Below are 13113 nucleotides of genomic sequence, written 5' to 3' on the forward strand. Positions count from 1 at the left end.
AATAATATACTTTTAAATTTATTAAATGTTACAATTTACAATCTAAAAGATTTAGAAATTTTATGTATTATATACTATTATTTGAGAACTCTTTACTTGCGTACGAATTATCTTTAATATATAGTGTAGGACATAATTATTTAAAATATGCTATTGAGCAAACAAAAGAACTCTTAAAATATTAATGAAAGATGCAATGAAATTGAGAATAAAACTATTAAAATCACAATTTAAAATTAAAACAAGAGAGAAATACGATAAAAAGATACCTTTTTTATTTTTAATGGTTGCTCTATTTTTTATATGTAAAATGTCCAAAATATAAGTTGTAATGTTTTTTGCACGTGTAATTGCATGTACCGAGCTGCTTTTACAACAGAAAACTAAATTAACATTAAAATTTTACAACATAAAATATCCAATATACCTCATCCAAGGGCATTCTCTACAATTCAACTTATTTCACATTCGAAGTTCCCTCTCTTTTTCTCCTCCTTGATAAGCATGAAGGGTTAGTGCTTGTACTGGGTTCTCACAACAAACTCGATGAGCATGAAGGACGAGCGCTTGGATTGAGTTCTCACAACAAAAATAAGTTATAGCATTAGATGGCCAAAATGTATTTCAGAATTTACACATTCCTGGTTGATTTTAGTTGTTTCTCCTAGCATCACAGTTTTGGGCTTCAATCGCCGCATTTGTTGCTCCAGCTTCATAATTTTATGGTTCAATTGTCTCATTTGTTGCTCCAGCTTAACAATTCTAGTGTTTAAATCACCATTTGTTGCTTCTGCTCCATAGTTCTTGAGTTTGTTGCCCCAACTTTAAAATTATGGAGTTCAATTGCCTCATTTGTTACTCTAGCTTCACAATTCTAGGGTTTAATTGCCTCGTTTGCTGCTCCAGCTTCACAATTCTGGGGTTTAATTGCCTCGTTTGCTGCTCAAGCTTCACAATTCTGGGGTTTAATTGCCTCGTTTGCTGCTCCAAGCTTCACAATTCAAGGATTCAATGCAATTGAACTATAGAGTTATAAGAGGTACGGAGTCAACTAATTTACTGCATAAGAACAAAGGGTTAGGACTTACATCAAAAATAGAGCGACGGACTAGCTCATGAGACATTTTGGATGAAAGGTTGTTGTGTGTTTCGTCTTCATCCTCCAACTTTCTTTTAATAATGATAAGAATCACAGCAAGAGATGGTTGTTCTCTATTAATCGCATTTAAATCTTGCTGTGGAACTGGTAGTTCTCTCTTACTAATTAACTCTTGCAATGCAACATTAATCATACTGCACTCTTTGCACCAAGCATGTCCGCCTCTCGTTCGGCACCCCACCGCCCTCAAGGTAGCCCGGCCTATGCTGATACTGGTTATATCTTCTGGCAGTAGTGGAAAAGCAAAAAATATAATGTTATAGTGAAGTATAAAATAGATGAAGTTACTGAAAGGCAAAATAAACCATGAAAAACTGAGACCATATTATGCATAGCTAAAAAACAAGCTCCATTTACAACATAACTATCCATGACTAATCCCTTCTTTAAACTGCACTGCATGGAGTACAAGCGAACCAGAGAACCAGAATGCGAGAAGTTCACACTTCGTACTCCACGTGTACCAGAAACAAGTAATTAGGACACATTGTGCACAAAATTCAGCATCACTTTGGCTTTCGTAAGAAGAATAGGATCCAGTTGTTCCTTTCTTTAATAGGTTGACATTTTTGGGAAATAAAAGGCTGTCTATAAAACATGATTTCTGGCAGTGTAATGGGTGGATGAAGTTTAACAAGTAAACAAGGAAGGCCTAACACAGCCTCCTCCCTCCCTCACTCGCTCTCCTTCAAAAGAAAAATATAACTGGTTGGAAAATGACTCTCAAGAATCAAGCGATATCTACTAAATAAATTCTATTTAAATACCAATGCAAAAACTATTTAATAGAAGGCAGAAAATGAATCAGAACTAAAACATGTAATCCTCTATGCTTTTGTTAATCACCACAAATTATCGTTTAACATACGGCGAAAAGAAGTAAACTATTATCCATACTCCACTGCTCTTATCTCATTTCTAAAGCTTCTCACCAACTTGATTTGACAATACTTTTGACACAGATTTAGGAACAGAATAAGGTTCTATTAAAAATATAAACCATTTTGTGTTAAGAGATAAGTATAATAAACGAAACTAAATAGAAGGATAAGATAAGTGTAATAAGAATTTTGGGTACGTGCGTCTAATCCTTCTTTATAAACTAAAATGTTAAGGAAGTATATCCTACACGAGCAAGACTAGGAGAAAATTTTTAGGAGAAAATTTTTAGAGATTTACTTCCATGACTAAGAACAAAATTTGTATTTGATAAACAGTAGATTTATTTAAAGTGGATTTAGACAATTAAACCAAAAGATAAATTGTTACCATATTCTCGAAGTAGTCTAAAGCATATTGTAGTCTCATTCACTCCATGTGAAGATTTGAATCCATCAACATAGACTTGGAGTATCTCAATCCCAATCTCATTTCCGAAATGGTAAGCCAATCTATTAGAACATTAAACTATAACTCTCAATTCTCACCACAAGTTTAGAGTTTAGTGCAAAAGTTAGAGAGACTCTGAGATGGTATCAAAGCAATCCAGGTTCAAATTCCCCCAGCCATGTTTTATATGGATTTCAAAAAAAAATTGACATGTTACGCGAGTCTAGATTTCGGTCAATAAAAAATGATGCTTGAAGGAACAAATTAGAACATAAAAATATAACCCTTAATCCTTAGCACAACTTTGGAGTTTTAGTGTAATGGTTAGGGACTTTAAGATAATCCAAGCCATCGGGTCGAATCAACGAGTTCAAGTCTAATCATTGGATCATTAGATTCCTTAATCAATTGCTTGTTTTCATTCTTAAATTCCTCAATTTTTTTTGTTGAAATTACTATTCTTTAACATGAAATTAAAGGAAGTGCGTTAAATGAAATATGGATAAAAATGTATTAATAACAGAGAGTTAATGTTAATTTGGGATGAGTAGGGAAATGTGCAAATAAAAAAATTATGAGTATAATAAGTAGCTAAATGCTATACTATATACATGCATTAACAAAAGAAACATATGCAAAATTTGACTAGCATTAAAAAGCATAAAGATTTTTCCATATAGACATAAAAAATAAAATGCAACATATGAATTGTTTTAAATATCCTCGACATGGCCTAATATATCCCCTGATATATCATTTTACAAAGCTTGGCACAAAATGATATGGTCTAAGTATCATTCATAGCTTCTTGATAATTTTGGGTGATATATCCCCGATATAGTTGATATTTTAGCCGATATTTTGGCCAATATGCCCTTTTATATGGCTTGTCATAAACCAATATACTAATTTTCACAATTTTCAAGTGACATATCATGATTTTCTAATATATCATGTGAAATTTGGCATCAAAAAATCAGACGAGACGTTGCCATGTCGAGTTAGATGTTTATTTGTTTTTAAAGGTTGATTAGTGATCCTAAATATAGATTATTTGCATTTTTGTATGCTTAGATTTCATTATGTTTAGATTACATTTTAGAACATTACATTATATATTCATATCATCCAATATAGCACACCTATATTTACCACATAGCCTCAATATTTCCCCTATATTCGTAGTCCAATGTGAACTTTGGTCATCTGATATTTTCCTATATTCGATATTTAAAATCTTAGACATATGTCAAATAGAAACAGGTTGGGAGAGATTTTAGCACCACTTTAACATCTTCCATGCTTGTGAGACACATATGCTTGTGCGAGATTGGACTCTACTAAAGAGATATACTAGTGGTGTTGCCCAACCGAGTCACATCAAAAGATGTGACCTCACCACATTTATCTCCTCATAGCTTATTCTCTTGGATGAGATAGAAACTCACATCCTCTAACCAATATTATATATGTAATGTTTGCCTCCATGCATGTTGTCGGATCTTTATATTTTACTTCTTAAGGATTTGAAGTGTAGCTGTCATATTTTATCCATATCTTTTGTTCGGTTGTATGATGTTTGGCGTATAACAATATATGACTTGACATTTATCCTAGATCAGCTTGACTAAGCTTCCCATTGTGAATCAACAAAAAATATAAAAAAAGAGTTATGGTGTAAAAACTATTTTTGGTAAATCAAAGAAGAATTTAGAGAAAATTCTCGAGCTTCACATACGTCCAATCCAATATATAACGTGAATTATGTTAATCCATTATCAAGCTATAAGCATTCAGTTGCAGTTATAAGAAAGAAGAGTATTTGATAAGTTCATGCTTTCGAACAAAGACCTGTTGAACAAAAAGCAACCACATCTAATATGCTTTGGTACATGCTACAATAGCCTCAATGAAAAGTGAAAGTAGATGACATGCTCTAATTGATTAATTTTATCTTTATCATTAACGAACATTGGCTATTTAAGATAAGTTGCATGAAATCTTATTACTTAATTCTGAAAGGGGTGAGAATCCCATATTATGGTAACATGCCTTCTATGTCCATCAAATTACGGTAACATGTCTTAGATATCCATCAAAACTTTATATATAGGATTAATTAAACAACCTAATGTTTCACCACCTTTCAAATGAATATTATTAAAGTATTTTTTAACAAAAAATGTCCCAAATTTTGTCAGAGAAAGATAAACTTAACAAAGTTATAACAACTATTTTACCCTTTCACGTACTTTCTACCGACCCCTTTTAGTCACAACTCTCACAAGCTTCTACCATAAATCGCTAATTTTCTCCTCTTTTCTCGACATCTCAACGCCTCCCTTATTTCTACCATTACCCCCAAATTTTGATTTTTTTTTTCTTTTAATGATATTTGACTTAAGTACTGAAATCTGTTGATTCTTCCTGTATTTATAGATTTAAATTAACTCGATTTTTTGAACATGGATATAGTTAAATTAGTTAGTTATTGGAAATTGTATTAAAAAGTAGAAGAAAAATCTTGATCTTTAAGGAACTCTCGATGATGTTTTAAGAAATTCTTAATTAATATCCCAACACTACCAACTAAATGTTTGTGACGATGTTTTAAGAAATTGTTTCAATGGGAAATTAGCTGGAAAACATTGATATTCAATTCTAATGAAGTTTGACATATTAATCTACCATTTTTTTTTAAGATATGTCTTTGAAAAAGTGGCAAAGCTTTAGGATATTATGGATGGTGACTTTTTAAACGTGTAGTTGTCATAACTAAAATAGTAACCCTTTTTGTCAACCAAAAATCTTTGTCATTATATATTACATGATTTTATTTCGATGATTTTTTTATACTCTCCAACCATTAACACACACCTTCTAGCGCAATTGTAAACATCCCATTACATAGGTGTGTTAGTGCTCTAAGAACAAACAGAAGAAGAAAACTTAGTTCTCAAAGAAACTGTTGAGAGAGAACATGCAAATGTGGAATAAGTATAAACATGGACTTTATCAAGAAAAGAATCAAGGAACAATTGAAAGTATTATTAGTTGCCTTAAACAAATTATATGTGCAAAGAGGATATAATTGGAATGATCACTAGCAATTATTAGGTATGTGCAAATATGATAGGCTTGTAATATTTCTCCATAAATTAGCCTGGAATGTATGGTCTAAACGTTTTCTTCTTCATGCTATTGCTTAAAATTAGATATGTTATTAGAGCAGGCTTAAGTTAGAAACCCTCTTCTTTCTTTCTAAACCTAGAAGCCTCCAAGGGCTTGCACATTTTACCCCTTGGTGGTTACGTCAAGGACTAATCCCATTAATCAACGGATTTTTCTCTACATCATCTATAAGAGTTTTACTAGTCTTCTCTTCTGACTACACTTATAATGTCTCCGTCATTGACATTATTGATGGTCTCCTCTCTTTAACATTTGTGTCTTCGTTGACGCAGCGCGAAAGTAGTAGCCTCGGAATTCACCAAGGACAATCTTCGAATCCACAAAGTAAATATGGAAGAAAAAAAATTATTAATAAAAAGTTATGCCTCTAGGGCTTACAAGACCCTACTTAAATAGAAAAGAAACAAGATTTTTACAAGGACTCAAACTCCTATAAGGACTCTAACTTACCAAATATAGTATAAGACTTTCTAAAACATTAAAACTCCTAAAAAGACTACTTACGACTAGGAAAGTCCACCGGTTAAATCTGAGATCAAATAGGCTTTGTTTCCTAATTAAAACAAACTCTTAAAGCATTACTAAAAATAGTAAAAATGAACAAAAATACAGATATCTCTCAAACCATAAGAAATTTGACGAAACGGATGAAGCAAACCGAACCCTTAGGAGAAGGTTTGGATGACTCTGTCTCGTCGACATAGTTGATTTTCATGTATAATTCGTCAAATTCTGACGTACGGTTTGAAAGTTACGGCCGTTTCTTCGAAACAAGTTATTTTCTTCGACCAGGCCCGCATTTGGGCTTACGACTACCCCACTTTAACGTAAACGTGTCTACCGTGTGTTCTACATCATTCGTTAACACCTCAACATCAGTATTTATTGGTTCTCCATTACGAGATCCTTGTCTTGTCTTCTAATTTATGTCGAGCTACTTTTATACGTCAATGTCACATGGAAATGTTATCATAACTTCCATGTTGACTTTGTTTGCGGCGTCTTGTCTTAGATCTTGTTGTCTTCCTTCATACCTCGAATTAATGTTCTATGATTTTCCATAACAAAATTATGCTCTTATCTACTAATATCCAATCGATCTATTTCTTGATGTCAATATTGTTTGAAGAAGTCTGTTATCTGGTTGCTCAGCCTTTCTCTCTTGGCTAGTTTTTCATGATGATACTCCACTCTCACCTTTTGCTTTTGGTCAAGCCGCTTGTTGACATTTGTAATTTATAAGAACATCCATTTATGTCCTATTTGGGTGCCATGGGTATCTGTCATGTTTGGTTGTTTTGCGATGAGGTTTTTCAATCGCGTTCCGATCTTCTGTAGAGCTCCTTCTCAATGTCGCTCTCAGAATATGCATTCATAGAAAGTTGGAGTTTGCTCCTATTGAGGGTAAAATGAGGGAGAATCAACTGAGATGGTCTGTCGGTGCACAACGTAGGCTATTAAATGCAACAATTAGGATAAAGGATAAGGTTATAAATAATTCAGTGAGTAGCAACCTCATGATTGAAAAAGTAATAGTACTCTGCATGTCCTAGACATGGCTAGAAACTGAACATCCATTGCAAGTAAGTTAAGAACCCTAACATCTTATATAAACCAAAGGCGCGCCTCCTCTAGAAGAACAATATATCCTTACCAAAAAATGCTACCAAAATAAGAAACTATATACTATAAGGGTTGTTTGGTCTGTTGATTGCATCTTGAGTGCACCCCTAAAGATTTTGAAAGGTACACATTCAAAACATTATTTGTTTACAATGAATCGGAAAGAGGACTTGCATGAGAGATAAAATACAACTAGACTTTATTTGGTTGCACATGAATTTTGTTGAACATATGTGATTAAAATCCCAAATCAGATTGAAATCCCAAATCAGATTGAATGCCGACTTTCAATACACAATGCTTTAAAAATGCCAATCGTGACCAATCATAAGATCTATGAGTAAAAGTTCTCCGAAGAAAGCACAGAAACAATCATAACACATCAAATTAATAAACACCAGCCCACAGCAGGAACAACAAATGATTGCGAGAAGAAATTAACAACGTTGAACTCAATTCAAGGGACCGTAGCCCGTCAAGTCAAGAAAGTATGCAAAATTACCAGATCCCCCTGGATGCTCAAGATATAGTTCGGACTCCAGTTCCCTCAAATTCATTTGCCATATCGCCTCTGCAACATAGATTGAAAAAGAACAGAAATTAGCATCTATTATGCAGACAATCAACAATACTCTTAATACTAGACATTAAGCTATATGAGGCTAAAATTTCCAAATGAAAAGAAAAAAAAACAGAAAAAAGAAAAGGACATCCGAATGATATAGTCCATGAAATTACTTGATTGCAAATACATTAATGATGTCAACATGAAGGAGAAAATAACCATACAGCTACTTTAGGTACTACAAGTGCTCACATGCACGGAAAAAAAAGTAAAATTTTCTCAAATTGGCAGTAGATAGAATGAAAGAACATTGAACCATAAGAGCAAGAGGACTCTGGGATAATGAGAGTGGAATCAGATTCTAAATGAAGGGAAAATAAATAAATAAAATAGATAAAAAACCAAACATTCCAAAATCAATCCAAAGCTGGTTGCTTTAATTAAAATATATCAAATTTAAAAACAAAAAACTACAAAAAAAACAAATAATCACATTCGAGCAATTACAGTCACAAATCCATGAATATGCCAAACCTGGCAACAGTTAAACAGATATATATACTACAGTAGATCAAGCGAAAGTAGTATTAATTAATAAACCCGAAGTTGTTTCAATGACCTTCGTTAGTCTCGATCGAAATGGACGACGACCCTTCGTTCATGACCGCCGCCGTGGCCGCCCCGTCGCTGTCGAGATCCATCGCCGTAGCCTGCGGCAGCGCTCTTATTTTGCCGCAACAGCAGGTATGAGCGTAGCAAGAGAAAATAAAAGAGAGGAGAGAGAGCAGAAGAAAAAGGCCCCTCCGCGACCTTATAAAGACACAGGGGAGATTTAAAGCGAGCCTTTTTTATCTTTTTCGCTTTGCAACTTAGCACTTGGCTGAAATAAGAGAATAGAAGAGGTGTTATATGAAAAATCTCGAGAAATATATGCAACCGCCTTGACTTGACATTCGGAATTTCCGTGTCTTCTTCAGCAGCAATTAATGTCGTGTGGCCCGGTTGCCAGTTGCCACTAGTCAAGGAGCTATCTGCATGAGGCACACGTGAGGAGTACGTTATATTTTCCGTGTTTTTCTACTTTTGTGTTGGTTAGTAATTATTAAAGTAGGGGTGGAATCGAATCAAATTTGAACGGTTCAAATTCGAGTTTGGTTCATATAATGTTATTCGTGTTCGTATTCGAATTCGACTATAATAGTAATACAAATTCGAATTCGCTTTATTTATTTATATCAATGTTCGGAAAAAAATTCGCGAATATTTGTTTAGCGTTACTCTGCAACTTCGATTTTGAATTATTCGTCAAATATTCGATATGTGTTTGCTAATTATTGTAGGGCGTATGTAACTTGTACCGGTGGGCGTCGTCATGGGGAGGGACGAGGGCGTCATTGGAGAGGGAGGAGTGCGTCGTCGCAGGGAGGAGGGCGTCGGAGAGGGAAGAGGGCGTCGTCGCGGGGAGGGAGGACAGCGTCGACGGGGAAGGAAGAGGGCGTTGTGGAGGGAAGAGGGCGTTGTGGAGATAGAAGCGCAGGTCCTCGGAGAGGGAAGAGAGAGTTGTTGCATGGAAGGGGGAGGGTGTCGTCGCCTGGAGGGAGGACGGCGTCATCAGCGGGGAGGGAGGAAACCCTAGGTGAGAGAGAGAAATATGTATTTGGTTGGAGTCGGAATGTGGAAACTCAGTGATGGTGAAAACCCTAGGTCCCTCTTAACATGTCTATTTATATATGGGGTAGAAGTTGCAATAAAAATTTTGATGGGTAATATTTGCAACAAGTTTAATTAATAGGATTAACATATAAAAAGTTATCGAATAGTTAATAATCAGCCGAATCGAATGTACATTTAGTTAAATTCTATTTGTTTATAAGTCGAGTACTAAAAAATATTCATTTAGTATTAAATGAACTGTCAGATTGAATATGACCGAATATCTGGACGAATATTAATCGAATTTTTTATTAAAATAGGGTTCCAACTAAAGCAGTGCCTAAACCTCCATATGAGATATGGAGTGGGAAGAAACCACATCTTAATTATATTAAGATTTGGGGATGTCATGCTTATGTAAAGAAGCAAGATCCCAAAAAGTTAGAGGCACGCTCAGTATTATGCAAATTTGTAGGATATCCAAGGAATTCCATTGGATATCAATTCTACCACATCGATGAACAAAAGATAATTGTTTCTCGGCATGCCACCTTCTTAGAGAAGGAATTTCTTGAAAAAGAAATTAGTGGGAGCATGGTAGAACTGGAAGAAATTTCAGAGATACAAAATATTACTGATAAATTAGTGGAACCAGCAAATTCAGTTATACCAGAAGAACCTCAACCACTCCACAGATATCCAAGGCGATCTCATGCACCTAAGACACAATATAATTTTTTAGTTGAAGGTGGCATGTTAGATCACGTCATAGATGATGACGAACCTTTAAGTTATCAGCAAGCCTCTGAGAGTAGGGACTCTGTTGCTTGGCATGATGCAATGAAATCTGAAATAGACTCTATGTACACCAACAAAGTATGGATATTAGACAATGCTTCTAAATGGGTGATACCCATAGGTTGCAAATGGTTGTTTAAGAAAAAGATGGGTGTAGATGGGAAAGTAGAGACTTTTAAAGCTAGACTGGTAGCTAAAGGTTTTCGTTAAAGACCTGGTTTGGACTACGATGAAACCTTTTCTCTAGTGGCTATGCTAAAGTCTATTCGGATCCTACTTGCTATAGCTGCTTACTATGACTACGAGATCTGGCAAATGGATGTCAAAACTGCATTTCTAAATGGTGATTTAGAAGAGTGTATACATATGTCTCAACCAGAGGGATTTTTAGTCAATGGGAGCAGTGGAAAAGCATGTAGGTTGCTTAAATCCATTTATGGACTGAAGCAAGCATCATGGAGATGGAACATCTGTTTTGATGATTCTATCAAAGAGTTTGGTTTCATCAAAAATCCAGATGAACCATGTGTGTATAAAAGGATAATTGGGAGTATAGTATCGTTTCTTATTTTGTATGTAGACGATATACTCTTAATCGGTAATGACATACCGTCATTAAAAGCGGTAAAAATTCAGCTATCAAAAATTTTTTCCATGAAAGATTTGGGTGAAGCATCCTGTATACTGGGTATTCAGATTTATAGAGATAGATCTAAAAGGATATTAGGATTATCTCAATCTAGATACATTGGCAAAGTGCTAAAACGGTTTAGCATGGAAAATTCCAAGAAAGGAAAATTCCAAGAAAGGTTTCGTACCTGCATCTCCTGGAATCTCCCTCTCTAAAAAGATGTCTCCCCAGACTTATGAAGAGAGGAAATGCATGAGTCTAATTCCTTATGCCTCGACAGTAGGATCGATCATGTATGCCATGTTATGTACTAGATCGGATATCGTTTATTCACTCAGTTTGGTAAGTAGATACCAATCTAATCATGGAGAAGAGCACTGGAAAGCGGTCAAAAATATACTTAAGTATCTGAAAAGGACTAAAGAGTTATTTTTGATATATGGTAAAAGTTACCTCCAAATGGAGGCTTTTTCCGACTCTAGCTTTCAGAGCGATATTGATGATAGTAAATCTGTTTCAGAATATGTTTTTACCCTCAATAGAGGGGCTGTCAGTTAGAAAAGTTCCAACCTGGACATAGTGGCAGACTCTACTATGGAAGCCGAATACATTGCTGCAAATGATACAGCCAAAGAAGCTGTCTGGATGAGGAAGTTTCTTTCAGAGCTGGAAGTTGTTCCCACTATTAAAGATCCATTACCTTTATACTATGATAGTAATGTTGTAATAGCTCTGACAAAGGAGCCCCGGTCTTACCATAAGTCCAGACACATTCTGAGGAAGTATCACTTGATCAGGGAGATAGTTGATCGCCAAGAGATCAAGATTGAAAGAGTAGACACAAAAGATAATATAGCAGATCCATTCACAAAGGCAATTGCTCGTACATAATTTGAAAAACTTGTTGAGCTATTGGGTATTAGATACTACAATGATTGCCCTTAGTGTAAGTGTGAGTTTGTTAGATATAGGTGCCCTGCAGGCAATAATTGTATATTATAACAGGACCTATATGAATATAACAGCCTTGTTCAAAATGATAGTATGCTATTTTGGTCAGTATTTATCTGGTATTTTTTAAATACAGATATAGTCCTTAGAATGATACTAGACTATCAGGCATTTTGGATATAATCGTAATGAAGAGATCTGATTTGTCATTAACGTATATTCTTAAATGTTCCTAGTCGATGAAGTGTTGAAATGAGACATCATCACTTTGGGAAGACTAGTGTATATTCTCAACCCATCAAGAACTCTCAAACCATCAAAATTCTTGCCTTTAAAAAAAACTCAACTCTTCAAAATAAATTCGGATTTCCTCTCCTCCTCGATCAAAGTTCTTCTTCTCCCAAGGCTAGGGTTCATCCATCTTCAAGCTCAAGACTTGATTTGGGTAAGCTTCCCCTCAAGAACCCCTCTTTTTTTTTCTTGCATTCTTAATTAAGAATCTATAGGTTTTACAAGAAAGATTGAAACTTTACTCTTGTAGTGTGGGTATGTAATGCAAAGATTAAATCTTGATGATGGGTTTTGAAAGTGGCCGAAATTTTGGGGAGGTTTATGCAAGAACAAGGCCAAAATTTTGGAGGAATTTTGTGTAAAATAGGGCTAAAATTTTGAGGGGCTTTTATGAAAAAGTGGACTAAAAATTTGGGACTTGGATTGTATACCCATTTGGCCACAACTTTTAGGGGTGTTTCATGCAAAAAGATCACCAATTGTTGAGGGGTTTATTTGCAAAAAGTGGTCAAAATTGGTTGGGGGACTTGTTTGCAGAGTGGCTGAAAAATTTTAGGGCTAAAATTTGTAGAGTTTGGACTACATACCCATGACCAAAAGTTTGAGAGGTGTATGTGCAAATTAGGCCGAAATTTGTTGCGGATTTATTTGCAAAATTGGCCCAAATTTGTAGAGGGGTTTATTTGCAAAATTAACTAAAATTGTAAGATATTAAGGACGATGGTTTTCCTTCCTCGATCATGGCCAAATTCAAATGTGTTCGTGGCTAAAATTTAACCTTGAACATGAGGGGTATTTTGGGTATTTTACCCAAAAGTTAATCATGAAGGTTTTAAATACAATTTGAACCCATTGTTTGCATGCATAAAACTCATAGGTTTAATTAGACTTCAACTATAAAATCCTATTCTGTTTATAGGA

At 34.9% G+C, this 13113-nt stretch overlaps 1 protein-coding gene across 4 annotated transcripts; it reads right to left on the minus strand.

Annotated features, from left to right (window-relative positions):
- On the minus strand, nucleotides 369–8669 carry LOC109824342. Of its 4 annotated transcripts, none has more exons than XM_020390913.1 (4): nucleotides 8488–8669; nucleotides 7806–7874; nucleotides 1089–1381; nucleotides 369–981 (listed from the first exon to the last, which is right to left on the minus strand). In XM_020390913.1, exons 1-4 carry the CDS (start codon nucleotides 8567–8569, stop codon nucleotides 856–858), a joined length of 570 nt encoding a protein of 189 aa, XP_020246502.1. In that variant the 5' UTR covers nucleotides 8570–8669; the 3' UTR covers nucleotides 369–855. The 4 variants fall into 4 exon arrangements, with proteins under 4 accessions (XP_020246502.1, XP_020246501.1, XP_020246504.1 ...); XM_020390912.1 differs by having other exon boundaries at nucleotides 1089–1384; XM_020390915.1 differs by having other exon boundaries at nucleotides 369–991; nucleotides 1089–1384.

Source organism: Asparagus officinalis, chromosome 9 (genome assembly GCF_001876935.1).
Source record: "Asparagus officinalis chromosome 9, Aspof.V1, whole genome shotgun sequence".
Classification (NCBI taxonomy): Eukaryota; Viridiplantae; Streptophyta; class Magnoliopsida; order Asparagales; family Asparagaceae; genus Asparagus; species Asparagus officinalis.